Source organism: Populus trichocarpa, chromosome 15 (genome assembly GCF_000002775.5).
Source record: "Populus trichocarpa isolate Nisqually-1 chromosome 15, P.trichocarpa_v4.1, whole genome shotgun sequence".
Taxonomy (NCBI): domain Eukaryota; kingdom Viridiplantae; phylum Streptophyta; class Magnoliopsida; order Malpighiales; family Salicaceae; genus Populus; species Populus trichocarpa.
Genome location: NC_037299.2, coordinates 444,016 through 470,805, shown reverse-complemented (window position 1 = coordinate 470,805; position 26,790 = coordinate 444,016). Strand labels below are relative to the sequence as shown.

The 26,790-nt window shown below is 33.8% G+C and overlaps 4 protein-coding genes and 1 pseudogene across 6 annotated transcripts; 2 read left to right on the top strand and 3 right to left on the bottom strand.

The window, feature by feature from the left end:
* Nucleotides 1–1,416: 1,416 nt before the first annotated feature.
* On the bottom strand, nt 1,417–3,423 carry LOC7475159 (AAA-ATPase At2g46620). The gene has a single exon (XM_002321344.4). The coding sequence runs from the start codon at nt 3,176–3,178 to the stop codon at nt 1,688–1,690; it is 1,491 nt and encodes a 496-aa protein (XP_002321380.3). The 5' UTR covers nt 3,179–3,423; the 3' UTR covers nt 1,417–1,687.
* Nucleotides 3,424–6,753: 3,330 nt separating this feature from the next.
* Nucleotides 6,754–10,853, bottom strand: LOC7464521 (uncharacterized). The gene is made up of 5 exons (XM_002321343.4): nt 10,410–10,853; nt 8,931–9,231; nt 8,071–8,229; nt 7,627–7,922; nt 6,754–7,201 (listed from the first exon to the last, which is right to left on the bottom strand). Exons 1-5 carry the CDS (start codon nt 10,605–10,607, stop codon nt 6,983–6,985), a joined length of 1,173 nt encoding a protein of 390 aa, XP_002321379.3. The 5' UTR covers nt 10,608–10,853; the 3' UTR covers nt 6,754–6,982.
* Nucleotides 10,854–15,379: 4,526 nt separating this feature from the next.
* LOC7464520 (cytochrome b5) lies at nt 15,380–17,487 on the top strand. 2 transcript variants are annotated; one of them, XM_052447294.1, is made up of 4 exons: nt 15,380–15,602; nt 15,801–15,898; nt 16,776–16,842; nt 17,015–17,487. In XM_052447294.1, the coding sequence occupies exons 2-4, from the start codon at nt 15,815–15,817 to the stop codon at nt 17,266–17,268; spliced, it is 405 nt and encodes a 134-aa protein (XP_052303254.1). In that variant the 5' UTR covers nt 15,380–15,602; nt 15,801–15,814; the 3' UTR covers nt 17,269–17,487. The 2 variants fall into 2 exon arrangements, with proteins under 2 accessions (XP_052303254.1, XP_002321974.2); XM_002321938.4 differs by having other exon boundaries at nt 15,383–15,583.
* A 567-nt stretch (nt 17,488–18,054) lies between these two features.
* On the top strand, nt 18,055–20,697 carry LOC112324363 (phosphatidylinositol 4-kinase gamma 7-like; annotated as a pseudogene).
* A 33-nt stretch (nt 20,698–20,730) lies between these two features.
* On the bottom strand, nt 20,731–24,852 carry LOC7475157 (rab GTPase-activating protein 22). 2 transcript variants are annotated; one of them, XM_024586571.2, is made up of 5 exons: nt 24,208–24,852; nt 23,431–23,566; nt 23,300–23,349; nt 22,465–22,518; nt 20,731–22,303 (listed from the first exon to the last, which is right to left on the bottom strand). In XM_024586571.2, the coding sequence occupies exons 1-5, from the start codon at nt 24,363–24,365 to the stop codon at nt 21,061–21,063; spliced, it is 1,641 nt and encodes a 546-aa protein (XP_024442339.2). In that variant the 5' UTR covers nt 24,366–24,852; the 3' UTR covers nt 20,731–21,060. The 2 variants fall into 2 exon arrangements, with proteins under 2 accessions (XP_024442339.2, XP_002321378.4); XM_002321342.4 differs by having other exon boundaries at nt 24,446–24,852.
* Nucleotides 24,853–26,790: the final 1,938 nt, after the last annotated feature.

Here is a 26,790-nt window from a genome sequence, read left to right as displayed (position 1 = left end):
TATATATATTTTAAATTATTTAATTAATATTTTTTTAGTGTATTTAGATGTTTTTGATGTACTAATATAAAAAATTTAAAAATTTAAAAAATTATTTTAAAGTATTTTCAAATAAAAAACTCTTAAAAAGTATATTACCCTATAATACCAAACTCGTATATTAACAAAAATTATCATATGAATCATATATATTTGAATCAAAATTGTTTTAATGGTTGATGAGAGAATATTAGTAATTTTATTGGCTGGTATGGTCTACATCAGTTTATATAAAAAAAATTTCTATGCATAGTCCCTTAAAACCATAGTTATAAGAATTAATTTTAGATCGACTAGTTCAAGATCCGACCATAAATTAGACGAGTTAATTCGAATCAATACAAACTCTTTTTTACTTAAAAAAAACATTATCTTAATAAAAAAATAACTTGGTTTGGATAAAATTTCAAATAAAAAAATTATTAAATTAATCCATCAACCAGATCTCATAACTTTGACTTTGGTAGGACAATATTTCAAGTGACTTGAAATGAACTTGTGCTCAAATTAAAATGGAAAAGATTTTAGAAGAATGGAGAGTGATTTGTGTACATGAGTGGCTTAGAACCCAATCAGTCATGCAATAATAAAAGAAATCATTGTCACTTGAGAGGAGGAGGTAACTACTAACTACTGTATTTGAATTTGTTGGCTAAACCTTCCATTCAAAGCAATGATGATGTGTTGATCTTAGAAGATACTCCTAATCATGTCTTATTTATGAAATTGATTCAAGAAATACAGTAAGCACTTCACTACTTTCACTGTTTATATATATATAACCCACATTTTAAAATAATTTTCAAATTAGTTTTCGTCAGAAAAATATTAAACTAATTTTTAGGTGTTTTTGGATTATCTTAATGTTCTCATGTTAAAAATATATATATAAAAATATTATTTTGATTTATTTTCAATTAAAATGAGTGCTGTAACTTATACTTTTGGGTGCTTTTTAAAAATAATTTTCACTTGAAAAAATATTAAATTGATGTATTTTTGGTGTTTTTCAATGATTTTGATGTATTGATGTTAAAAATTAAAAAAAATCTTAAAAAAATCATTTTAATATATTTTCAAGTAAAAAACATTTTAAAAAAACATATTTCATCGCAACAACAACAACTGTACTAAAAAAAACCATTTTTAAAAAATATTTTGTAACACGAAACTACACACCCAATGAAATAAGGCAGTATCTTTACCATCAAACCCTATGCAGCCAAAGATGGTTAGAAATGGACAAGTTATTGACAAGAAATAACGCATAGAATTCCTTTAATTAAACAGATTTGACCATTCAGAATTGTAGCATAGGTTGCTGGCAATCTAGCTAGTGCCATCAAATTCTAAGGATGAGCTAAGAGTGCTTGAAACTTTATAATAAAGTCACAGAAGACTTTTCATTCCATTATTATTTCTGACTGCTCAAAATGTCTTTGCTGCATTGCTATATTGACAATAACTAATTTGGAATGTTCATCATCTTTAAGCTTTTAGGGCAGAGTCAATTATTCACTGCCATTGAAGAAAGAAAAAAAAAACCCTTTTTTTCTCACTAAGAGATGTATCTTTCTACTTTGCAACAAAAAAAAAAAAAAAAAAAAAAATTGAATTTTATGATCTAAATCTCTGAACTGAACATAGATTAGGCTTCTTGATGTGATCCTTGCTTCTCTGTTGAAGAACTCAAATCCACTGATTCCTTTCTTCTGCTTCCCATCCTTAATAATCCATACAATTTCTTGAGTTCCTTCACTGTATGAGCACCACTCTCTTGGCAAAACACGCCTCCAGTTTCACCTGTCTCGTCTCTGCTGGACCGAGCTGATCCGCTCTCGCTCATTCCTTGTCCAACCTTACTGGCCCTTCTTGCATCGCCACTGCTGGTTTGGAACTGCAGAGCTGAAATGACCAGTCTCAAGGCCCGGCTTGGCGAATTTCGGTTGGAGATCATAATTTCACCAATCTCAGCTGGAGTTAAACTTGATCCTCCTTGTAAAATTTCTTCAACTAGAGAGAAAAGCTTGTGTTCCTTGACGCCTAAGTAATTATTGGCTAAACTCTTAAATGCTGAGAAATCACATAATGGGAACTGGATGTGAACATCAACCCTGCCAGGCCTTAGCACTGATTGATCAATTTGATCCTTGGAGTTCATTGTGAACACCATCACACGCTCCTCGCCGCAACACGAAACAATTCCATCCATGAAATTCAAGACCCCAGACAAGCTCACATCCTTCGATTTCTCCATCAATAACCTATCAAGATCCTCAATTACAATCATGGACCGACTCGTGGTTTGCAGCAGAAGCATTTTCAGATCAGAATCATCAGAAACCTTGGAGATGTCAATGTCATAGACATCAAAACTGAGGAATCTAGCCATGGCTGCAATGAAACTGGATTTGCCTGTCCCGGACGCGCCATAAAGGAGATAGCTCCTTTTCCAAACATGGCCTAATCTGTGATAATACTGCTTAGACTTCAAAAACAATTCAAGGTCAGCTTTCACCTTGCTCTTCAATTCTCCATCCATAACCACTGTATCCATGGTAGCTGGATGTGTGAAAGGAACTGATGTCCACCGTCCACTTTCATAAGGCTTCTTCTCAAGATTCATAAACAGTTTGATCTCTTCGTTCTTCTGCTTAATCTGATCAGCAACCGAAAGAATATGCTGCAAGTAAGGACGAAGAATCGTTCTCTTATCCTTCTTTCTCAACTTCAACACCAATGTTCTCTTGCCATTATTTCCCTCGCAATATTTCTCATTGCTCCACTGCACTCTAGCCCCAAGAAAACTATCATGAATCACTTGATTCTTGTCAAGATGGAGGATGATATCATTCGCTTTCGAACCCGAAAACAGGTTGGTGAAATCAGAATCTTCAATGGCAGGCAGTGAGGTTAAATAAGTGGAAACCTTGTGATACAACTGGTTTTCTTGAAAAAGATCATTGAATTGTGGAACCTTGAAGATTTGGTAAACACAAAACTTGTCTTCAAATGATCTCCAACACCTAGCAAGAATATGTAGAAAAGATGTTTTAGACAAAAATCTAAGTACTAAAAAGACAATGATTGTAATGAAAAAAACAAGAATCGGGCTACTAAGATTCATGATAAATAACATCAAAAGATGTTAGAAAGGTAAGAACAAAGGAGATTGAAGGAAAGTAGATAGAAATAACGGCCAAGAATGGAAAGTAAGGGATGGTGATTTTAATGGTGGGGATGGGATACGTATGGCTTATGTAGTTAGGAGTTAGTAGACTCGAGCCAGCAAATTTTAATGGGTCAGAGACATTGGAGGAAGGAGGGAGGTGGGGTCATTGGCCCAGGCTGGCGATGCATGACTAAAGGGCTCAAGGTGCATTCTCATCTATTAATGGCTTTGTAGAAATTAACGTTAAAGAATTTCTTTAATGTGATTGAATATCTTATTCTATTGTCTTGACTAAAGATAAAGCCTTGCTAGAAATTAAATTATATACTTTTTTCACATTGCTTGATTGATCCTTTGAATATTCAATTATTTGATGGAGCATTCTTTTCTTTCTTTTTGAATACTCAAATAAGGAAGGCTTTTCTTTTTTGTTTTTTTTGAGAAAAAGGGCCCCTCCTACCTCTTCCATGGAGTAAGATTTTATATACTAATAATAAAGAACTAATTATACACATGACATAATTGTAAGTTTTGCCAAATTTCTTTGCTGTAGCGGTGATAAAATTATAATTTTAAGGTTTTTTTTTATATATTCTCTCTCTCTTTATATATATATATATATATTATTTTCTTATTATATTTTTTCTAGTTTTTTTTCCTAATTTATTTTTTTTATTTAATATTATTACATTTTTCTAGTTTTTTCCATGTAGAAGATTGTAATATTCTTTTGACAAACGAAAATATAAATAAATAAAATTAATTAATTTAAGACTCTCTATACTTGTGGTGTTCTTTATATTTGAGGGTTTTAATATGGAACAAATTTCTTTATCCTTTACTCCCGTTTATATTACTTGATTTCAGAGATTCTTAATAGTTATTTTGTTTTATTGGCTTATGCAAAATAATTATGGTCGAAAGAAGTTGCAAAACATGACATGTTTTGTGTAGGAGGGGATGATAATGTTTTCTTTCAGAAAAAAAAAAAAATGTTCGGGAACTAGCGTGTTATTTTCTTTTGCATCGGTTATAGTTATTCAAAATCATGACAGCGGGATCCATGATGAAACGGCTCGCATAAATGTGTAGTGTTAAAGATTTATGATGGAGCGATCTACACAAAAATGTTATGTTAAGGCTCACAGTGGAGTGACCCAAGCACAAAATGATATTTTAAATGAAGGATAATTTTTAACAGAAAACTAAACTCGAGAAAACTCAAGGATGAGTTCCTTCTAACAAGTTTTTTTTTTATTGAAATAGTTATTTTTCTATTTTTATTTTCTTGTTCTTTATTATGATATCTTTTTCAAGTTTTTTCTTCTATTTGTAGGAACTTTTGACAAGAATAGACATGAATTAGTAAAATTAGATATTTTAAAAGTCTCCTTATACACTTATAATGTTTCTTTTTTTTTTTTAGTTTAACGTGGGTGTCCGGGCCAGCTTGCGCGCACCTCGACTAATCCCACGGGCCCTGAAGTTAACGATCATGTAAGTCTCCAGTGGCCATCATATGAGTAACTACAGGGTTCGAACCTGAGACCATAGAGAGAGCAAACCTCTTGGTCCCAAATTCTTACCACTGGACCACCACCTAGATGATTCACTTATAATGTTTCTTAATCTTCGTCTCTCGTGCAAGAGAGGGTTTACCATTAATAGTAACTCTTAGGAGCATCAGCAGAAAGGGTATGGGGCTTGTGCCTTGTGCTCCTTGATATCACGTTTTAAGAAACCTCTTTAGTGTTGCGGTTTACTTTGTGTTTTATATTGCAGCAAATAATATTTATTAAAAATATTTTTTATTTAAAAATATATTAAAATATATTTATTTAGATTTTTATATTTTTTTCGATATATTAAAACTATTAAAAAATATTATAAAAATATCAATTTAATATTTTTTCAAATTACCGCACTTTTAATATATCTAACCACAATCTCAACAGTAGAGTCATAATGCTAAGGGGTGTTTGGAAGTGTGGTAGCGGTTGCTTTTTAAAGTATTTTTTGTTCGGAAATGTATCAAAATAATATATTTTTTTATTTTTTAAAAATTATTTTTGATATCAGCATATCAAAATGATCTGAAAACACGAAAAATAAATAATTTAAAACAAAGAAAAAAATATAAAAAAATTAATTTTTTTAAAAGTACTTTTAAAATGTAAAAATAAACATAAAAAAATTCAAATTTACACCGCATTTCCAAACATTTTCAAACAGTTGTTATCCCTAGCTGCAATTTCCCAGGACTTCACATGTGACTAGTCCACTAATATATCACCTAATGCTTTGACGGTCCTTGTTCACCGTGTCTCTATCAGAATGTTATAGCCGCAAGCATCAAAACTGGAAAAGCATTAGACAAGAGCTCAAGTCTTTCTATGTTCAATACCTGTAGACATTTGCTTCATTGCTCTGTTTTCTTCTGTGGTTTTTGGTCTCTTGCAAACTAAAACAACAAGCATGGAAAAGCATCTACAGCCTAAGCACTTTAATCATTTGACATCGTGTAGGCAGAACTTGCACTCATGATAGAATGCTGTTCTGGAATTGAACAAAAGCTTGCAGCCTTCGAGGAATGAGATGAGCCTTTGCTTTAAAGGCTGTACCTGTCTGCTTTATACAAACCACTGCCAGCTTTTTCCCCAACGAAGTTAATCATTGATGGATGTTGTCATTTTGCATATCATATGAAGTAACGAAACCCTAAAAAGAAACAAGAGGGTGATGAGTATTGGCAATGGCCGCAAATTATTGCCACAATCGTGCCACCTTCCACATGTTAAAATGCTATGCAAGTACCATGCCCTACTGAAATGATTACAATCTCGCACGAAAGAAATTTCTCGTAAGCATAGATGGCATGATTAGAGTCTAAAACATACTTTAACCTCAATTAAGGAAGACTAATTTGCAAATACCCTAACCTTAGCGAATCCAAATGATATCTCAAGTGTGCAGACAAACGGTTTAAGTATCAAAATGATGCTTTTCACTATGGTTGGCCACAGACAAACAGGCCTTAAGCCATACAGGAATTTTCTAATAACCAAGAAATTAAAGAAAAACAACTGGAAATTAGTTCGATTCCAGAAGCCAATCTGCAAGACCAACTTTTACAGTAGTAAATGCTTTTCTAGTGCAGCCTTAGCAGCGCAACATTTAGACACTTTAAAAAGATAAATTGGAAAATCTAAAGCCACAAGAAAAACCATAAGCTAAATGAAGCATGAATGATCATTCCAAAAGAACAACACTCAGAATGACTGATTCTGTTCTTACAGCAGCAGCAATATTTGCAAGAATGATACATGTTTAATTATGACAATTTGAAAGACATGACTGTCTATTCAAGAGAATAATAAACCGATACCAAAAGGGATGAACAATGTTCCAGAACTGCTAGATCAAAATTGATATTCTAAAAGACACCCAAAACCTTCAACAAAGTAAGGCATCATTGACTGACAAGTTTATCTCCATACAAGAGGGACATTCCTAAAGCAGATAGAGAGAGAGAGAGAGATGCATATTGAAACCATGTCAAGAGCTCTATGCCAAAACACAATCTGTAATTCTGACAATAAAACATATGTCGAGTGGCTTAAAATCAATAGCTTTGGCGGTCAGTTGCATAGAAACAACATATTAAATGTAGAATATTTCATTGGAGAAACATTAAAATAAGTTAAGATACAATTTCTCTTCGCCTGATAATTTTAAAAAACCAGATTGCTCCAAGCAAGAGAGATGAATATTTCAAGTGTCCTGGTTATCCGGGGGCTGGAGATTCAAGATTTGAGAAACCATGAGCTTAGAGAGCTCATTAATTGTGGCCTGAACCTGATAATCATCTGACTGCCTTGGCCACCCAGGTGATTGTGAGCTTGACCTACTGTACTCATTTGCAGCAACCCCAGTCTTAGTTGATGTGGCAAGAACTCTCTGCAAGTCTGCCTGGGACAATGGCCTTGGTGCCTGATAAAGAGTCACAATGAAGAAACTCAGTAAGGGTTCAAGAATCCAACAGCAAGCTAATACAATAGAAAGATACAATTCTTGAAGAGAATATTTTTGACACCAATAGCTATCCCTTGTAGGTTCAAAAAACACTTTGTTTAATTCCTTCTAGTTCTCACGAGGAACCATATTATGGTCTATCCCTTGCAATGGAAGCCATTGATTTTGGATAGTGCACAGCAGGCAACCAAACCATAACTTTGCCATGATAGCCTCAAGCTTGTATAGGATTTCTAAGCTAAAATTACAAATCAGTAAAAGTACCTTGAAGAATTAGCTGTGAGTATAATAATTTGCAGCCGAGAACTATATTATTCAATATATGGTAAAATAACTGTAGGAAGTTAAATTGTGGAATAACACAGTGTTAAATATATACTTACACAAGATTTTTTCCCCTTCTTCTCCTCATCCAATATTTCCCTAATAGGAAAGTAAGCTGCTTTCTTGCAAAGTTCAAGAAGATCCGAACCAGTGTAGCCCTCACACAAACTTGCTATGTAGTTGAAGTCAATGCTGTTTTCAATCTTCTCCCCTTTCAAAACAACCTTCAGGATCTCAGCCCTCTCTCTTTGATCAGGCATCCCAATCTCAAAGGCCTGAGGAAGACGCCGGAGGATTGCTTCATCAAGTTCTGAAGGACGGTTGGTTGCGGCAAGTACCATCACTTGTGCATTCTCTGTAAGAATATAATCACTAAATCAGCCCAGGCCAAACCCATGAATAAATTACAGCAATTACACAAATCATAGATATAACACATACTAGCAAGTCACTGCACAAAAAGAATACACAAATGTAGCACTTGTTTCAAGTGAAAGACTCACGATCTGTAGTAAACCCATCCCATAATGCCATGAACTCAGTCTTCATATTGGTTAATGCCTCATGATCTGTAGTACGACGCTGGCCCAGAAAACTGTCGACCTCGTCAATAAATATAATAGCAGGCTGGAGTTTATAAGCCAGGCTAAAAACAGCAGCAACTGAAACAATAATCAGACTATGAAAACTTCGATAGAAGGAACGAAAAAGCAACTATGCAAAATAGTTACTTCTAAATCTGTTTCTAGTCAGCACAAAACCAACAATACTTGCAAAATACAGAGAAGAAGAGATGGTTCAACACAAATATGTAGTTGCAAAATACTGTGATGATCACTTTCACAATTGACAGAATATATGCGATTCAGTACCCTTTTGAAATAGTCCTGATTCAGGATATAGAGAAATACTACATAACAACAAAAATACCAATATTGTAATCATTTGACAATCTTGATCATCAGACTAAAAGATCCAGCATATAAGCAAACTACAGTGCTCGTTTTCTTTAAGTTAATCAGGCATCTAACAAAATCATGCTGCCAACAAATATTTTATCAAGTGGGTTTTTACCAAAGAAAGTATATTAACACAATGTTTAGTTATTTTCTGACTTTTAGCACAATTAATCTCATAAGGATAACAGAGGCATGTTCCGTCTTAGTTATAAACAGCAAGGTCACAGACTACTACCTTGCTTCCATTGTCAGAGAGAAACTAAATTTCATTCAGTATAATCAGTTGGCCACAGCAAATTCTTGAATAAAAAGGCAATAATTTTAAATCATCATTAATTTTGCCAAGTGCAAGACAGAAACCTTGAAAATGCAAGACAGGCAATTCAAACACGATCTATACTCACCGAGCTTTTGTGCATCACCAAACCATTTGCTCATTAAATTAGAGATCCTCACATTTATGAAAACAGCTCCAGACTCTCTTGCAATAGCTTTGGCAAGCATGGTCTTTCCAGTGCCTGGTGGTCCATATAACAATACCCCCTTTTGTGGACCAAGAAGTTTCCCATGTGAAAAGAGTTCGGGTCTCCGCAGAGGAAGTATCACCAGTTCATACAAAGCTTGCTTGATAGCTTCCAGTCCTCCAATTGACCCAAATTCCACATCTATGTGATCAGGATTTATAACATCACATGCTATTACATCCTGTTCAAAATAAAAATACCCAATTGCCGCAAATTAATAAACCACTGCACTGACCATGATCCTAAAGTCTCCATTCCAACCAAATATACTTTCAACATGAAAACATGGCTACATTGAATAGTGTTTAGAGAATGAACTCAATTGTTACAAAGCAGTTTAATCTTCCACAAAGCAATCACAAACAAAAGGTTTCAAATTGAAAAGATAGTTTTTTTGGTGTTGACACCTCCAAATTTCATCAGGTATAAAAACAACTACTATCTATATATTTGCCGATTACAACCATCATATTGGTTCAGAACCAAGTCTTCAAATTTCATTTCTTCCAACTAAGAACCTGCCTCCAGTCAGTTCATGCCAGAGGCTATTACTGAAAATGGCAGGCACCAATGTTAACATAGTATCACTTTCAAATAGGATGGACTCACATGACTCTAAATTAATTTGGTGTCCTTAGTTCACGAGATAGTAGTGACTAATCTAATCTACTCAATATGATGGATATTTTCATGTGTTCAGATGACATTAGAAACTCTCGGTATTTGTTGCGTGAGAGCAGCCAACTAAGAATGGACCACCTATAAAAACAAATGATAGGTTTGAAGACACCAAGAGATATTATAACTGTCTATGGTTGTCTAAATAATGATAGCGGTACAATAACACCAACCCAGAGGCCTAAACTCCAATGCACCCTTACAAAAGTTCAACACACAACTCAATCAGAAATGAACTTAGTTTCTACTAACACAAACAAAAAAAGGCCATTCCCCAAGAAGAACTGGAAATTTAATCACATCCCATTCATCACAAGCAATCACTCTACATCCTGAAAACTGATTTAAGCACCTATCTTCACTAAAACACCCAAATCCCCCAATCCCTATTCCTAAAACAAGCCACCAAACCACCCACATCCCTCATTGCAATATTAACCTCAACCCCGCCATCACTGACAGAATTCTTCAAAACCCCATTAAAATAAACAAACCCTTCATTCCATTATCTGACCATATAATCCAAACACACAAAATCTACCAAAAACCCAATAAACCAAAACAAGCCCTATATTCCATTATCTAACCCTACACCCAAAGTTCACAAAACCCTCCAAAACCCAAATTAAAACTTGCAAAAAAATCCAAACTTTTCAACAAAAATAGAAACTTTGCACACACCTCATAAGGGTTTGTTTGGATAAGAGGACGACCCAAACGCTTAGCGATTTCCTTCTTATGTTCAAGGGCTTTCTTTGATGCTTCACGATTCGGGTCAAGTTGTCGGAGCCCAGCAAACAATACCAAACAACTCAAAGCAGCACTTGCTGCGTATAGCAGTAGCTCTTGCAAAAACTTGGTTTCTGATGAACCCCTCATTGATGATGTTAGGGTTTTCTGCGTAATAATTAATAAAGCAGGAAACTTTCTGTTTCTTTTGCTTGAAGAGAATAAATAGAAAGAAAAAAAAAAGGATGCTAGATTTATTGAAATTATGTTGTGTTTAATAGTTTTTTGGTTTTTGGGTTTTGGGTTTTGGGAAGTCCTTAGGGAATAAGGAAGGTAGCGCGAGAGATGTTTCTGGATTTTGTAATTATTTTTTAAGAGTCCGATGACGTCCTTAATTTTGGTGTTTTGTGGCTGGGGTGGGGGTGCTGGGGTTGTGTTGTAAAAAGCAGTGGTGGTGGACCGGTGGTGCTGGTGGTTAGGGTTTGGGCTGTTTTGGGTGGTTGGGTGGTGTTTAGGGTTTGGCCTGTTTTGGGTGGTGGAGAGGTGGGCTAGGAAAGGCCTGGCTCAATTTTGGGGTGAAGCTTTATTACAATAGAAAGCTAAGCCCTCTTTCTAATTCTAGGCCTAATGAAAGTTCCTTGAAAGCCTTGTGAGTAGTGAAGTGAGGGGGGAAAAAAAAATTTCCATGTCAAGAATAATTTCAGACCATCTAGAGAAACAGAGAACAGTCTAAAGAGAATGATTTTAAGACACAATGTCATAAAGGGATCAAAGTAAGATAAGATTAAGAGTAGAGGGAGCAAAATGAACTTTTAACTTGCCATGCACCTATTAATTATTACAACTTCTTTAGTTCCATTTCTTGCTTTCTTCACTTTATGCACTCACTCTCATGCCCACCATTGCCCACTTCTCTTAACTTTCCGTTTTTTCAGTCTTGGACTGGCATTTTTATGATCTTGATTGTTGCATTGGAAGGCAAAATCATTCTGTTTCGTGGCTTTTCTTGCATACATGGAAGCTCCCAACTCCCAACTCAAGTTCGTCTGCTGTCGTCTGTTTTTCTTGGAGGGTTTGTTTCTTTAGGTCATCTCAGAGGTTCGGTCTTGCCCATGTGTTGATTCGAAGGTTTTGTTGTCTTTCTGTGGGAACTTTTATGCTTTTATTTCCATTTGTATAGATTCATGAATCATGTTGTTTTTTTAATGTATTTTTTATTTATAAATAATATTTTTTATTTTTAAAATTTTATTTTTGATATTAACTAGTAAAAATAATTTAAAAACACTAAAAAAATTAATTTCAAGCAAAAAAAATTCAAATTTCAATAAAAAAACAAGTTTAATCTCAATTTCAAATGTTGTCTTAGTTGTAACTAACCCGCTATTAGCACTCGGCTCCTGCAGGTGGAAGCAAATTTTTTTGCCCAACACCAAAAAATAATTTACAGGCATTGTTCTTGCTACAACATTCACAAAAATTAAGATTGTGTAGCAAAAAAAAAAAGCGTTCATTTGCTAACATAAACCGAGAAACATATGTGTTAAAAAGTTTTTTAAATGATATTCTTTCTCTAATTAAAACTTAAGCTGATCTAATCCCGGAATAACCCCTTTTTTTTTATATTAAGATAGTAATATATTAAACTGATACTAGACAACTTGAATTAGCAGTTTAATTCATGATTCGGGTTATGAATACAATCACAATACACTAGCTTCGTGGACCAATTATCTCTTTCTTTTTTCTATTTCTTCTTTCCTTCCAATATTGGGTCTTTTCTGGGCTCAAGTTGAGTGAAGTTCAATATCAAGTTGAAAAGTTATTATAAAAACAAAAATTAAATTAAAAAAGCAGAGCTTAGGTTCAAAATTTAATTAAAAGGTTATCATATATTCATGGATTAAAATGAATAAAGAAAAAGAAAAAAGATTGATGCGTGCAGAATACATGTCAGCGAATGAAAGGTGACATTATGCTTTGGGTACAACTTGTAAAGACAGGTTGTTTTTGTGTTATTAAAATCGTTGTATAGTTGTCATTCTGTCAAGGTGGCATGTGTCTAAAATACAAGTATAATAATTCTGAGGGGTGTAACTTTAAGTTTTAAGTTTACTCCTTAGAGATCACTAGTTCGAGTCTTACAAATTTTAGGGTAACTGAAGGTTTACATGGTTATTAACTTCAGGACCTGTAAAATTAATTGAGCTGCGTGTAAACTGAGCTGAATATCCTTCTTAATAATTATATATATATATATATATAAAATACAATTACGGTGTAGCTCGTTTTCTTTTCCTTTTGTTTTTCCCTCGTTTCCCGCGCATGCTTCTCCTTGAATGAAAAAATTCGAATAGTTTGGAAAGGGCCTTAAAGGTTTGACTCTCTTCAACCAGTGACCCAGTTCATGCATCACTTATTTCATAATTTTTTTTATTATTTAAAATTTATTTTAAGTAATTTAAAAACATAAAAAAAATTAAAATTTTTCGAAGCTGTCATTGTAGACTTGACTTTCATTGCTTGACAAATCCGAAAAATAGAGAGTAGCAGTAGTCATTGAAACAGCCATGTGAGAATAGACAAATACCAATATAGATGACATTAGACTACAGAAATTAAAATATTAATATTTGACTATATATTTTATTTTAAAGATCACCTATTTTTTAGTTAGTTTTCACATATTATCACCAAAATAAAAATATATATATATTTCAGAGAAATTGGCTTCTCTTCTTTGAAGATCTAGCTCAAAATGAAAATAATAATATTGAAAAATCAACTAAGGAAAAAAAAAAAGGAAAGGTTAAAAATTAAAAAACAATTGTTCAACTGAACAGTCAAATTTGACCTTGGGGGAAACAACCTTAATAGATTTGACTTCCTATTTTATACCAAAGAATGACAAAGCCACAATCTGGTCCAAAAATCTCCAGGTCAAATACGGCATAAATAGATTTTCTCATTATGCATCTTATAGGGATGATTTTCTATTTTTTTTTCTCTAATTAAATGAATTGTGAGATGCATGTATTCAATTATCTTTATAAAAAAAATTATTTCTTAATCATGAAATATATCAAAACTAAATCCTCTTCTCTACAACCTTAAATAATTATTTACACTCGTTTTGATGTATTTCTAATAAATTATTGTTTTATATCTTTTAAAAATCAAGATTTTAAATAATAATAATAATAATATAAGGAGTAAAGCCATTCAATGCTACTACAAATAATCTCTTAAAATCTTCATTGTAATCATTAAAAAGAATAACTCTTTATTTGTTATTGTCATCAACGATGTTGTTGACTATTGATTTTTCAGGGGTATTTAAAAATATAATAACGGTAGTTTTTTAAAATATTTTTTGTTTGAAAATATATTAAAATAATATTTTTTATTTTAAAAAATTATTTTTAACATCAACACATCGAAACGATCCTAAAATATAAAAAAGTTTAATTTTAAACAAAAAAATTTTAAATTTTACTTAGTCCCTATTTAAAACGGAATACCAAACAAGAATTTTATTGATGTTTTTATTTTTATTTTTAAAACGGCCAACAACATGTCGGCTGCAATAACAAACTAGCTCTAAATTAATTAAAAAAAAAGAAGAAGAAAGATAATGGAGCCTGCGTGGTAAGACAATTGCTAGCATAAATTATAAGGTAAAGTTGCCATAGTAGTTCAATGTCTACGGCACTGACCGACAATTGACGAAGTTTTGATGGCCATAGCTTGTCTTGTTTTGTTTCCATGGGCGTGTGAGGATTGCTGCTGCGAACAGCCAGTTGTTTTGCCAGGCGACTGACTCTATGAGCTCAGAGTGTTTCTTCCATGGCAGCCACTGGTTTTATGTTTTGACCTTGACCAGTTGGCATGTTTTCATCCTCATCTTCCTTGGAGGCCCACGACTTCTTTTGTGGGTTTGGACACACTTTTTGTTGGTCGATTTTTCTTTTTTCTAGCTATTTTTCTATCAGTTTTTATGAATAGAAATTATTGTTTATATCAGTTTTTTGTGGGTTTTTATGTATTTTTTTTTTAATTTTTGAAAATGGGATAATAATTTGAGAAAGAAAGTCTGGATCAAGTTTATCATATTTTGGTTGAGGATTTGGATAATGGTTTGGATAAATTAACTTATGATTTAAAATAATTGATTTAATTTAAAATTTATATTATATCAATCCCGAGATCATAAATCACTAGATTAACAATTCCAGTCAAACAAGTTTGAACAAAAAAATAAATAAATAAAAAATCAAGATAGATTCAGTCATTAATGGAAACAATATTCAACATTGACGTGTATAGAGCATGAATTGTACAACAACGTGCAGATTGGATTGATTGTGACATTGAAACTTATTGCAATTTGATTGAAATAAATAATAGGATTGGTTAAAAACGTGTAAAAATTATTTATTCTTAAAGATTCCATTAATTATTAGAATGAATAAAAAATAATTTATTAAAAAAATTGGAATTGTATTCTCTTTATTTGATGTCAAATTCAATCAGTATGAAGTTGGATCGTATTTATTTAATTTTTTATTTTTTGAAAATGATTTAAATTGATATTTTTAGTTTTTTTTTATCAATTTGATATATCAATATTAAAAATAAAAAATAATTATAAAAAATATTATTTTAATATAATTTCAAATAAATAACCTCCTTCTCCTTGAAATTAATTTGTTTAATTTATCATTAAATTCAATGAATATTTGATTATCTCAAGTTATTCCACATGTGCAATCTAAAATTCTTCATGTGTGTAATACACGCATCAAATCAATCAAGTAGTCGAGTGCTTGGCACACGAAAAAATTCATAGAATTTTTTTTATTGTTCTAAATTTGCTGCAAGTTAAGATAGGTAATTTCCCTCAATCAATACAAAACTAATCAATATTCCAAATATTTTATTTTTCTTTCTCTAAATAAGGCATCTCATGGAGGAGAGGAGAAAGTCCACCAAACCATACTTCGTCGTCTTGTCACCGCTCCTGAGTTCATTAATGCTATAAATCAGAATATAAGGCAGTTTTTTCTAACACCAAGATAGAGAAAGAGAAAGAAGCAGTATCTTGCATCTTACCAGACATCTCTCATGTGAGCAACATTGATTCTTGTTGGTGTCCTTTTTTAGTCCTTAATCCTACTTACCTGTTTTGATTATCTTTTTTTGTTTTGGTTATGGGTTTTTTTGTTAATAGTAGTGGGTCATTTTTATTTTTTTATATTGACCGTTCTTTTGAGGGTAAATCTGAAGGGTTTTGGTCGTAGATATTTGTGGGTTTTGAATGTTTTTTTGTGGTTTTGTGATCAGTGTTTGTGAAAGATATGGCTTCTTCAAAGGTTTACTTGTTCGATGAGATCGCCAAGCACAACAAAACCGAGGATTGTTGGCTTATTATCTCCGGCAAGGTCAGATCTCTTTCTACAAGTTTCATTTTTTGGTATTTTTTAGATTAAAAGTGGGGAATTCTGTTTGGTTGGTGGGAAAATCTAGTTTGAGATTATAAGATGAGAACTTTGACTTTTTGTGATTAGTTTTATTTACCCCTTTTGGATTTTTTGTTTATTGAAAATTAAATCTGTGTCGGTGCTATCAGTTTTATTGCATGATTAAGGTGTTGAAAGTTTATTTGAAATGCTTAAAATTGCAAAGTTTGTTCCTTTTTGAACCGAGTGCTATCTCTTCGTTGGAAGGAAAAGTCACTGAACATACCAAAGCAATGCTCCAGTGTTCCCTCCTCACCTAGTAGTATGTAAGAACCTTTGGTCCCATTTAAATTTGTGAAGCGTGTAATTGGATAAATCCCTTATGGAAGAGGTGAAAAGAAAGGCCCATGAGAAGCTAACATGCATTATATTTGTCAAAATCTTACTGTGGTAGGAATTGTGTTATTAAAAGTTACTTGAACTATCCTGCTTTGGATATCCTGGTGAATTGACAAGTGAGGTGGCCTACCCAAACCTCCCAAGGAAGGAAAACATGTTGATAGGCCTTCCACAAAATAAATGAATATAGGAAATTGATGCCTGAACCCAATACACATGGTCATTCGCCTTGTGTAAAATAACTCTCAATGCGATAACCGATTGTCATGTGATAATTTCCTCTTGCGGGGAAAGCACGAGCTATGGTAATTACTCTTTGAGATAGGGTGTGAACTGCCTGTTCTGCTTTTTTTTCTTTGATATGAAAAATAATGTCATTATGTGTCTAATGAAATCTTTACTTCATTGCTACTGTATTTTCTTTTTTAATTTTTATTGACGTTTTGAGTTTCATATTCAGGTGTATGATGTCACCTCGTTTATGGATGATCATCCTGGAGGCGGAGAAGTTTTGCTGTCATCAACAGGTTGGTTATGATGCCAGTTCTGTTAAACCTCATAAATTTTAGCTCGAAGAGTTTGTAGGGGAATCCTACTGTCTCTAACCCATTCGGCATGTCCTTTTACTAAACAGTACAAAAACCCAAATTCAACCACCTTATCTTAGTTAGTAGCATGAACTCTTCTTTCATTTCTCAGGGAAAGATGCAACGAATGATTTTGAAGATGTTGGTCACAGCGATGATGCTAGAGGGATGATGGGAAAGTATGTCATTGGTGAGGTAGATGTAACAACTGTTCCAACGAAACGTCTTTACGTAGCACCAGGTTTGGGAGGAACAAGCTCCAAAGATGACAAGTCTGAGTTTCTGATTAAGATCTTGCAGCTACTCGTGCCACTCTTAATCTTGGGCTTAGCTCTTGCTGCCCGAACCTACACCAAGAAAGAGTAGAGGCTATTACTTGTACCCTTTTGAGGGGTTAGTTCTGGACTTGATCAGTTTAATTTTAAATTACTCTTTTCTTTAGTTCCTCCCTTTGCAGTGTGTTTGTGCCAACTTTAGTCAGTGCTCCATAATTGGCCCGCTGGTGTGTTTGAACTGTTGGTCAATGGCAACTGGACAATGTCTGATTTTGTTGGATGATAAGCAGGAAACGTTTCTTTTTTTAAACTCTCTAACCTTTCTTCCATTCTTCTATCAGTAGCTGATTAATTATTTCCCTTGGAAAAACCAGTAAAGGTGTGAATGTTGATTTACATGATGTTAAGAGGACCAAGATGCAATTATTTCCCTTGGAAAAACCTCCATGCTTTTGACCCACCACATGCTTAGCCAGTGAAATTGCATTGCGGTCTCTCACGAGATGCTAGAGGAGTGAAAATTTATACGTCCACGAAATTGCCTATTACAAAAAAAAAAAAAAACTAGTTGTCTTTCGCTCTTCTACAAATGTTACTGTAGATTAAAGGATAAAATTTATTATTAAGAAAATAATTTGAAATAAAATGGTTTGTTTATTTTTTTATTATAATATAAATACTAATTTGACATAAAATTTTAAACTTTAGGTGGAGAATTTTTTTAAACAATTAAACATAGTGAAGTTACAGTCATATCTTTGAAAGGGAAAAAATATACATATATTGAGGGGTTACTTTATTTTTTTTCTTTTTTAAACAGTGCAAATATAAAATTATCCTTGGATTTTGAAAAAATAAGGCTATGTATAGGGGTATTTTTATCGATTTAATATGGTTTTGTTATAAATATAAGATGAAGTCAGAGAGGTAATTAGATTCTTTTTATATATATAAATTATTATTTATATTAAAAAATAATTGGCGGCAACCACCAGCAAGAATGCGTAGGCAGAGCCCTTCAGGTGGCACTGTGAAGCCAACAGATGAAGAACCTTTTGCACCAAACAATCCAAAAGGTTTTGTTGGCAAAGCTCCTGGGCAACCGGGTTTGAAACGGTCTGTGCGGAGACAGGGTTCAGGGAAGTGGCAGCATACCTTCTTGACTATGATCACTTTGCTAATGTGCCCCTACTGCACTTGTGAAGATCACTCACTCAATCTTCAATGTCAATGACGGGGTAAATGGCAATAAGCCACACAAGAAGAAGCAGGGCAGCAAGATTGCGTCTTTCCAGCAGTTCATTCCACATGATTTTGATGCCAGTGATCACGGGACATCAAGCTTCCCAGTATCTTCTGTGCATCGTATTGGGATATTAGACATTAGATTTTTTAACACTGACAGACATGCTGGGAACCTTCTAGTCAGGAAGCTTGGTGGTGTCGGGAGATTGGGCGAGTGGAGCTGATTCCAATTGATCATGGGCTTTGCTTACCAGAAACATTGGAGGATCCATACTTCGAGTGGATTCATTTGCCTCAGGCTTCAATTCCGTTCTCAGATGACGAGCTTGACTATATAGAAGAACTTGATCCTGGCAAGGATTGTGATATGCTGCGAATGCAGCTTCCGATGATCAGAGAGGCTTGCCTGCGGGTTCTAGCTCTCTGCACAACTTTTCTCAAGGAGGCTGCCATTCATGGTCTCTGTCTTGCTGAAATCGGTGAGTGATGAGCAGGGAGTTCCGACCTGGTGAGGAGGAACCCAGTGAGCTTGAGCTTGTGTGCATTGAGGCTTTTTCTCCCAGGGGTGATTTGGGAGATGATCAGGAATTCCAATTTGATTTAGACTGCGATGAAACACAATATGACTTCACTGCTAAGCTAACAGCAGATGACTACATGATCAGGTCACCATTCCAATTTGGAATTGGAGCTGGGAGTGGTCGTTTCCCACTCTCAAAATTGGAGGAAAGCATTGAGGAGGACGAGGACAGTGAAGGGGAGGAAGAGCAAGAGGGTTTTGCTGCCCTGCGTACTGCGTACTCTTGAAAAACTCCCAACCATGTCAAAGCTTTCGATGGGGCTCGCCACCCCAAGCACAGTGAAAAGGCGTGTATACCGAGCGCTACGCGGAGGAGCTCTAACCAAAGGTTTTTCCCTCCCTCCCTCTTTCCCGTCTCTTTCTAGAAAACCGTGCTCTCCATTCCCAAAAAACAAAGAAGAAAGTCTGATTATTTATTTATTAAGTTAAATTAGGTTATCGTTTTTTTATTGTAATATATTTAATCTTAAATTATTTATTAAGTTATTTAAAAAAAAAATTTATCCATTTACAATTATTTTTTATGTCAAATTTTATTCTCATTAATATATCTGGTCTTGAATAATTTATTAAGTTATTTTTAAAAAAATTCATTCATTTACATATAATTTTTATATTAGATTTGATTTTTATTGTTTTAATTGTGATGTATTTAGTCTTGAATTTTTTTTGAATTGATTGAATTTCATTACTTAACATTTTATTTTTATGTCAAATATAATTTTTATTATTTTGATTGTTTTTTTTTTGTTCTTATTCTTTTCTAGATTGAAATTATTTTTCAATTTCATCTCTTATAATTTGATTTTATTTTATTTTTGTGTCAAATTTGGTTCTTTCTTTTTAAATCTAAATTTTTTAAATCACTTTTTTTTTATTTATTTTTTTCAATTTTATCCCTAATTATTTTGGAAATTTTACATTGTTATTTTTCCAGGTTAGACTTTTATGCTATAATTCGGTCTCATGATTCGTGTTACAAAATTCTAAAGGTTAAACCACTTCAGTCATTTTTCATTATTTTTTTTAAAATTTCATTTATCATCATTGAGTTCATTGAAAATTGACATTCTTTGTTTTTTTTTGGTTTTGGATTCATTTATTAATTAAATTTTTTAAATTCTTTTCTTCAATTCAAGATTTTTGTTTGTCCTCTCAACTTTTTTCTTCAAATGAGATTTTTATTCTCTTAATTGCTATTTTTTTATAATTTAGTTTTTTTATTTCATCATTTGATATTTTAATTATTGAGATTTGGTTTTCTAGATTTTTCTCATTGTGACAATGATCAAGTTACTGGTCGAATAGGTTAACTCGAGTTAACCTAAATCAACCAAATCTTTTTGTTTATAAAAAATCAAAATAATATCATTTTGAATAAAAAAGAAAGAAAATAGTCAAAGTTAAGAAATAAACATTTCCACTCAAGATTGTCCAGGATAGTTTAGCTTCAACCAGATTAATGAAGAACTAAAAAGATTACATCATTTAAGTCTATTATTATCAGTTAAAAGGATAAGCTGCAAGCACCCAAACCTGCCATAATCGACTAGCTATTACTATCAGGCATGATACCTTTGTTACAAAACAGGCTTCAGCATTTGTAATGTCTGGAAATTTCAATTGGATTCTGTTGGCATCCAGCTGAAAATACCTTTGGTTACTGTATCATTTGCCATTGATCTATTAAGATAAGCCCTTCCTAGACAGAAAATATTTGGGATTCAATGATCAAAATCTTGATATTTCTCATTCAATATGGTACATTGATCGACAATACAGATCCCACCTGCTTGATTTGATTTGGCGAAGATGAAGATCGTTTCTGTATTCAAAATAAATGGTTTGAGTAGAATGCATATAAAAATCTTTTCATGTAATGCCACGTCAACTAAAGACCTGAAAGCGAGCAGCTAGCAGCATTGCTGAGGATGGATAACCTCCTCCTTCGGGCACGTTTCGAGCATAACATAAGGAGGCTGGCAATACCCCTTACAGAACAAAAACCTTTAAAAGAATTGAAGGACATAAATCACTGATAAAATGTTTGAAATGAAGTCATCGGAAGGGTGCCTCTATCTTGTCATGAAGGTTCACTACCAGATTATGCGCATCGTCGAGGAGTTTCCATACATCAAGGTGCCCAGACATGCTATTGCATTCCCTTAAGATCTCGTCCATGCTGCTATATTTCTCTATGATTAATTTCCTTTTCTGTAACACAGAAGCTGCAATAGCATAAAGCAATAAATCCTCTGTTGGTGGTGCTCGCTGCCTTATCCTGCTCCAAGCAGACTTTCCAATACCGGCCCTTATTGCTGCCTGATCTGCCCACATCACCTCCCAGAGGCAAATTGTCTGTTCAAATGTCAATTCTCTCCTGAACAGCACCACTACCATCCTATAAACAAAAAAGCAATCCTCAGCCTGTAGCTTCTCCAAGTGCCTGTAGAGGTGGGAGTCTTTGCATTTGATAATCTTGGAAACAATACTGAGTTGCCTTCGAATCCCCACTTCATCAAGCCTAAAATTATGCCTAGCCTTTCTCATGAAACCCACAAAACACCAGAAAGCCTCGTGATCCTCTGTGACCACTGCAATTATTGGAGAAAGTAGATCACTCATGCCCTGGCAATACCCAATTTCAGGGTCATAGACTGCATAGGCTTCAAGAATAGCAACTAGTCTTGCAGCATGGAAAATTCTGCAGGGTTCCAGCGAATCATAGTCCTTCAACCCAACAGCGTCTGCAGCATGACGTGCTCTTAACTCTGAAACTGTTGCCTGAGACGGAGAATATGGAATCCATTCAGCATTGGCTCGCACTGCATCAACACGAATGATCCGCTGCCATGTGGCAAAATTTTCACCAGCGCATTGGTTTGGATGGAGCTCAGTCCTTGAGGGAGAAGTGTTCTCTTTCAAAGGCACATCAAGATCATTCTCTTCCCTGCCCTCTGAAGAGGAGGAAGCCTGAATGACTTCAGGATCTTCAGAAGATTCTGAGTCAGAAGACTCGGTGTTTAGTGCAGAGGCATCAGTGTTTGTGGTCTGTCCTGAAGCATCATAACCTTCCAACAGTGCACTGGAAGGGTCATCAGAGTCCTCAACATCAGGACTCCTTTCCTCGCTGGAAAGAGACTCCCTGGCACTAACCACATCTTCATAACTTGAATAGTCAGAGTCTTCAGCAAGACTTCCGCTGTCCTCAATACAGCTTCTTTCACTGGTTCCTTTGGAGCAATCATTGCTGTGTTTGCGAAGTCGACGGCACTGTCTGCGAAAATTCTCATATTCCTTTCTGCAGCGAAAGATTGTCAAGAAAAAAACCATGAGAATAGAAGTCAAAGGAAAACAGAAAAGGCTTTACATTTAGGGGCTTCAATACCACCAATCAAATTATCCGTGATCAAAATAGCTCACAAGTAGTCTGAATCTATAAATTGAGCGAGCAGACAGTACCTTTTCTGGATTCTTATAATCTCTCTCTCTTCTGAGGTACTATTCAAGTCATATCTGTTAACATAAAACAAGACCCACTCATGTTGGTGATGGAGGAACAATGTGATAGTATAAACCAAAATTGGCTAGTACAGAACTCTTAAATGATTTAAAACACAAAGAAATTCAAGATTAAGGTTCTGGAAAGAAAGAACAAGGTGCACCGGGAAAGAGGACATGGGGACATAAACCAATGAATAGCATTTCCAGGTCAATGATTTAAACACACACACAAAATAAATACCAATAAATAAATGGAAAAGGAGATGTTGTACAAAAGCATAAATTTTACAATTTCACTGTTGAAATGCAGTAAAGTTCTCCCAAGTAACCAATTCAGGGGAAAAGGACTCACAACGGTCCTTCAACTTCTTGATTTTAATGTGATATTTCAGTGGAACTCTCATCAAACATCGCGGTAACACTGATGAAGAGGTTGTAAGGACCACACTGGAAGATGCATTAGCTAAGAGACCTTTTTCAATTGAGTGATAGATGGAGGGATGTGGTACAGCTAACCATTTTTAAAATATCATTGACCAGAACTCAGTAGATGAGCAGGAAGAAGTACACAATGAATCTGATGTAAAATGCAAGAACACAAATTTCTACAAAATTGAACACCAATTCATAGTGTGAATTTAGCGGAAGGAAAGATAATTGAAATCCTTTCCAGTGTAAGCCAAACTCATACCATGAAGTTCAGAAGAACACATTCAGGATCTATCCTAAGCCATGAGACAGAAGCAGCAGCTAAAAACATATATGACAATAAAATAAGGTTCAATATGCTTACACTCCAAGGAGGAATGGCCAGACCTCTGTTCTAATACTTGGATCAATACCCTACAAGAGAAACATAAGAGATAAATATTCCCATGAAACTGCCATAGCAAAACACAAATTGTAATTGGAATGATTACTCACCCCGCTTCGAACTTTCTTCAAAAACGTAACTCCGCCATCACGGAGTTTGCCATCTGGTGTAAACAAACTTTTCCATTGCCTAGGAGTAAGGGCATGTTTTCTCTTCCTTCGAGACCATGGCGACTTAAGCCGGCCCCTGCAATAAAAGAACAATATTGATCAAGTTCCAGTTAAAAAAAAAAAGTGAACGTGAAAGGGCACCAGCAAACAGCTCACTTTATTTGGTAGTTTCCCAAGTTTTTTTCAAAAAAAAAACCAGCAAAGATTTTGAAAGACCACCCATCTCTAATTCAAATAAAATAGAATTTTTGCAAGAAACATTATAAATAATTTAACGAGAGAAGCCCGCTATAAGATAAAGTTAAATCCATACCCTAACTCCCGGAAATGTAATGCAAAAACAAACAAATCTTCAATTTTCAACTCAATAATCAACACCATTGTTACTAAAAAACAAGTTATGCATTAAATTACCAATAACCCATGTCAAAAAATTCCGTGAAAATAATAAAAAAATAAAAATTGCCTAAATTGACCAAGCCAAAGCCACACCCATTCCATCTAAGAAAGCAGTAACTTAAAAAAAAACAAAGAGAAAAAGAACAAGTGGAGTGAGTAGTAGTAGTAGTAGTAGTAGAGAGTAGAGACTGTAAACACGATCTACACTTAATATTTCTTCAAGATCGGATCTGAACAAAGCAAAAAAGAAGAAAATCACTAGAATCATCAAGAAAGAGTAAAAGAAAGTACTTTCAGAGAGAGAAAAGGAGGACTCACCGATCAGAAGAGGAAGAGGAGGAACAATAAGCCGGTGAGGAGGAAGTAACTACAAAGAGAACCGAACGCAAATGAATCCACGACGAAGACGAAGACGACGGAGGAGAAGATGAATTTGACGAAGACGACGATGTTTGACTCCGTTTTAGAGCTTTCATCTACTTAATAATCTCACTCTTTCCTTCAAAATATTTCAAAAAAATTAGGGTTTCTTTTGTGGTTCTTCTAGTATTATTACCTACTGGTAGTGTAGAGCAGGGCGGCGAACACGGCGATTCCGGCTACGGCAGTGAAAGCAAGAGTTGTTCTCGACGACGGCGCCACTGGCACAACTTCCCACCAGAATCTACCGCCGCCGCCGCCACCGGAGAGCTGGATTCCGCCGTTTGGACTGTTGCTGCTGCTGATTAACATCGAGAGAGAGACCGCAGAGGGATCTGTGAAGCTACCGAAATGACCTTTCTTCTTTCAAGTTTGATGCTGCTGCTGCTGCTTCTTTGTGATTTTTTGAAGAGTGCGGGGCAAAAGGGAAATTAACAGATTTTTTTGGGTTTTTAACTTTTACTTCTAACTACTTCAGTTGAGAGAGAGAGAGAGAGAGAGAGGTTTTGTTTTGTCTGTCTCTAGACAGCAGACACTACTGGTGGAGATAAAGTGAGGGAGAGGAGGTGGGTCTTAAAATAAAGAGTTAACCATAACAGCTTAGTCCCTATAGTTTAACATAACTAATTAACTAGTCCTTTTTATTTGAAAATTATTTATTTAGTCCCTATGCTCTAAATATATTTTGTAACTTGGTAGTTCTTTTTGTCAACTTAATGCTATTTAGAAAAGAAGAGAAAAAAATGGATAAAAGTTGTAAAATTAACAAGGAAAATAGATTTTTCTAAACAAAAATTTATTAAATCAATAATGATTAAACTTAAAAGGATTGATTCGATGGTTAGAAAGGTACGCTTCTTTCTTAATCATCAAAATTAAAACTTGAAGTCAAGCTCTAAGGAGTAAAATCTCGTAAGAAATTGTTTATATATAACTTATTTTTGATTTGTTTCGAGAGGTTGACTTGATTTCGGTGCATTAAAGTTGATATGAATATATCAATAAAAACTCCGGTATTCTAAGGATATGAATTATTTTATACTCCATCTACTTAATTCAAGCTATATATATTAATTAACAATCACATTAAAGTTGATAATTTATATGATTTTAGTGATCTAAGAAAGTGAAAACAATATAGAAAAACAGAAACAATATATAAAAATAAAAATAAAAGTCAATTTTTATATGATTATAAATGACTTAATTTAATTTAATGAAATACAAAAACTTACATACTTTGAATACTAGAGGTTTTTTTTCTTGAAGGATACCATTTAGTTGTATTATCATATAAAAAAATGAGGATGGTCAACATTGTTCAGGGGACTATATGTTATTTTTTTATACCACAAGGATTAATCAATAATTTTTAATAAATCACAAGGACTAGGTTACAACTAACTTTAAAATAAGAGGAGAGTTGATTGATCTTGATTGGTGCAGCAGCAGTAGAGTAGTTTACCTATAGAAATACACTAAGAGTTTGCTTGTTATCATGGTGATTGTTATTTTAAAGTGTTTTTTATTTATAAATATATTAAATTAATATTATTTTTAATATTAATAATCAAAATTATCTGAATAAATTAAAAAAAATTGAAATAAAAAATTAATATTTTTTAAAAAACATATTTAAAATATAAAAACAAATAGTATCTGGCCAACTACTAGTCTTGGTCTTCTCTGAAAAAAGTTGGGGGGTGGGACCTTAACCCCTTTCTTATACTATATGATAATTTATTATTATTATTGTTATTTTATAGTTAGGCCTAAATCAAATCTTATATATTTGTATTGTAAATTAGTAGTCTTATCTTCTTATATTTACCACCGACCTGTCTAATACGACAGCGTATTAATCCTTGCAAAACTAGTAGTGTGTCACAATGTTTTTTAGGAGAATAGAAGGAATATCGGTGATTAGGAGTGTAACCACCTGATCTATTGTTTTGATGCTTTTGGATATTTTTCCCTGTTTTAATTGTTAGAATATTCATGTATCCATTTTTATGCATAGTTGCAATTGTATAATCGGATTTCAGATTGAACAAGTTAACTCATAAATCAATGAATTAACTCGGATTTATTAGGGTTTTTTTAATGAAACAATCTTATTGTAGACAAAAATTAAAAAATAAATAGTTGACTAGGTGACAGGTTGATTCACCGGGTTACTCAAGTTTGATTAAAACAACTTCCATAATGGTTTAAAAATAAATTGGACAGTTGTTAAGTCAACTCATTAGGTCGGCTTGAGTTGAGTTTGATAATTATATTTATATTTATTGAGAATGAATGGTTTAAGTTATTTTTTTTAATAAAATGATATAATCTTAAATAAAAACAATCAACACGTGTCAAGTCCCTCAAATTTGATTAAGAAAATTGTAAGAATAGTTTAAAAGCAAACCTGTTTCAAGCTGGTCACCGGGTCGGATCATGCTTAATAATTGTGGTTGTATGAACTGTGATTAAACG

Bases quoted from the DNA above. Each gene is read 5' to 3' on its own strand.
- LOC7475159 (XM_002321344.4), bottom strand. From the start codon at position 3,178: ATGTTATTTATCATGAATCTTAGTAGCCCGATTCTTGTTTTTTTCATT.
- LOC7464521 (XM_002321343.4), bottom strand. From the start codon at position 10,607: ATGAGGGGTTCATCAGAAACCAAGTTTTTGCAAGAGCTACTGCTATAC. The intron at 8,230-8,930 runs GTGAGTATAGAT...TTATTGTTTCAG, and splicing joins TGGTGATGCACAAAAGCTCG to TTGCTGCTGTTTTTAGCCTG. The intron at 7,202-7,626 runs GTAAGTATATAT...ACTCTTTATCAG, and splicing joins AGAAGGGGAAAAAATCTTGT to GCACCAAGGCCATTGTCCCA.
- LOC7464520 (XM_052447294.1), top strand. From the start codon at position 15,815: ATGGCTTCTTCAAAGGTTTACTTGTTCGATGAGATCGCCAAGCACAAC. The intron at 15,899-16,775 runs GTCAGATCTCTT...TTTCATATTCAG, and splicing joins GGCTTATTATCTCCGGCAAG to GTGTATGATGTCACCTCGTT. The intron at 16,843-17,014 runs GTTGGTTATGAT...TTCATTTCTCAG, and splicing joins AGTTTTGCTGTCATCAACAG to GGAAAGATGCAACGAATGAT.
- LOC7475157 (XM_002321342.4), bottom strand. From the start codon at position 24,621: ATGTTAATCAGCAGCAGCAACAGTCCAAACGGCGGAATCCAGCTCTCC. The intron at 22,519-23,299 runs GTAAGCATATTG...TTATGTTAACAG, and splicing joins TGGCCATTCCTCCTTGGAGT to ATATGACTTGAATAGTACCT. The intron at 22,304-22,464 runs GTACTGTCTGCT...CTTTCGCTGCAG, and splicing joins ATTATAAGAATCCAGAAAAG to AAAGGAATATGAGAATTTTC.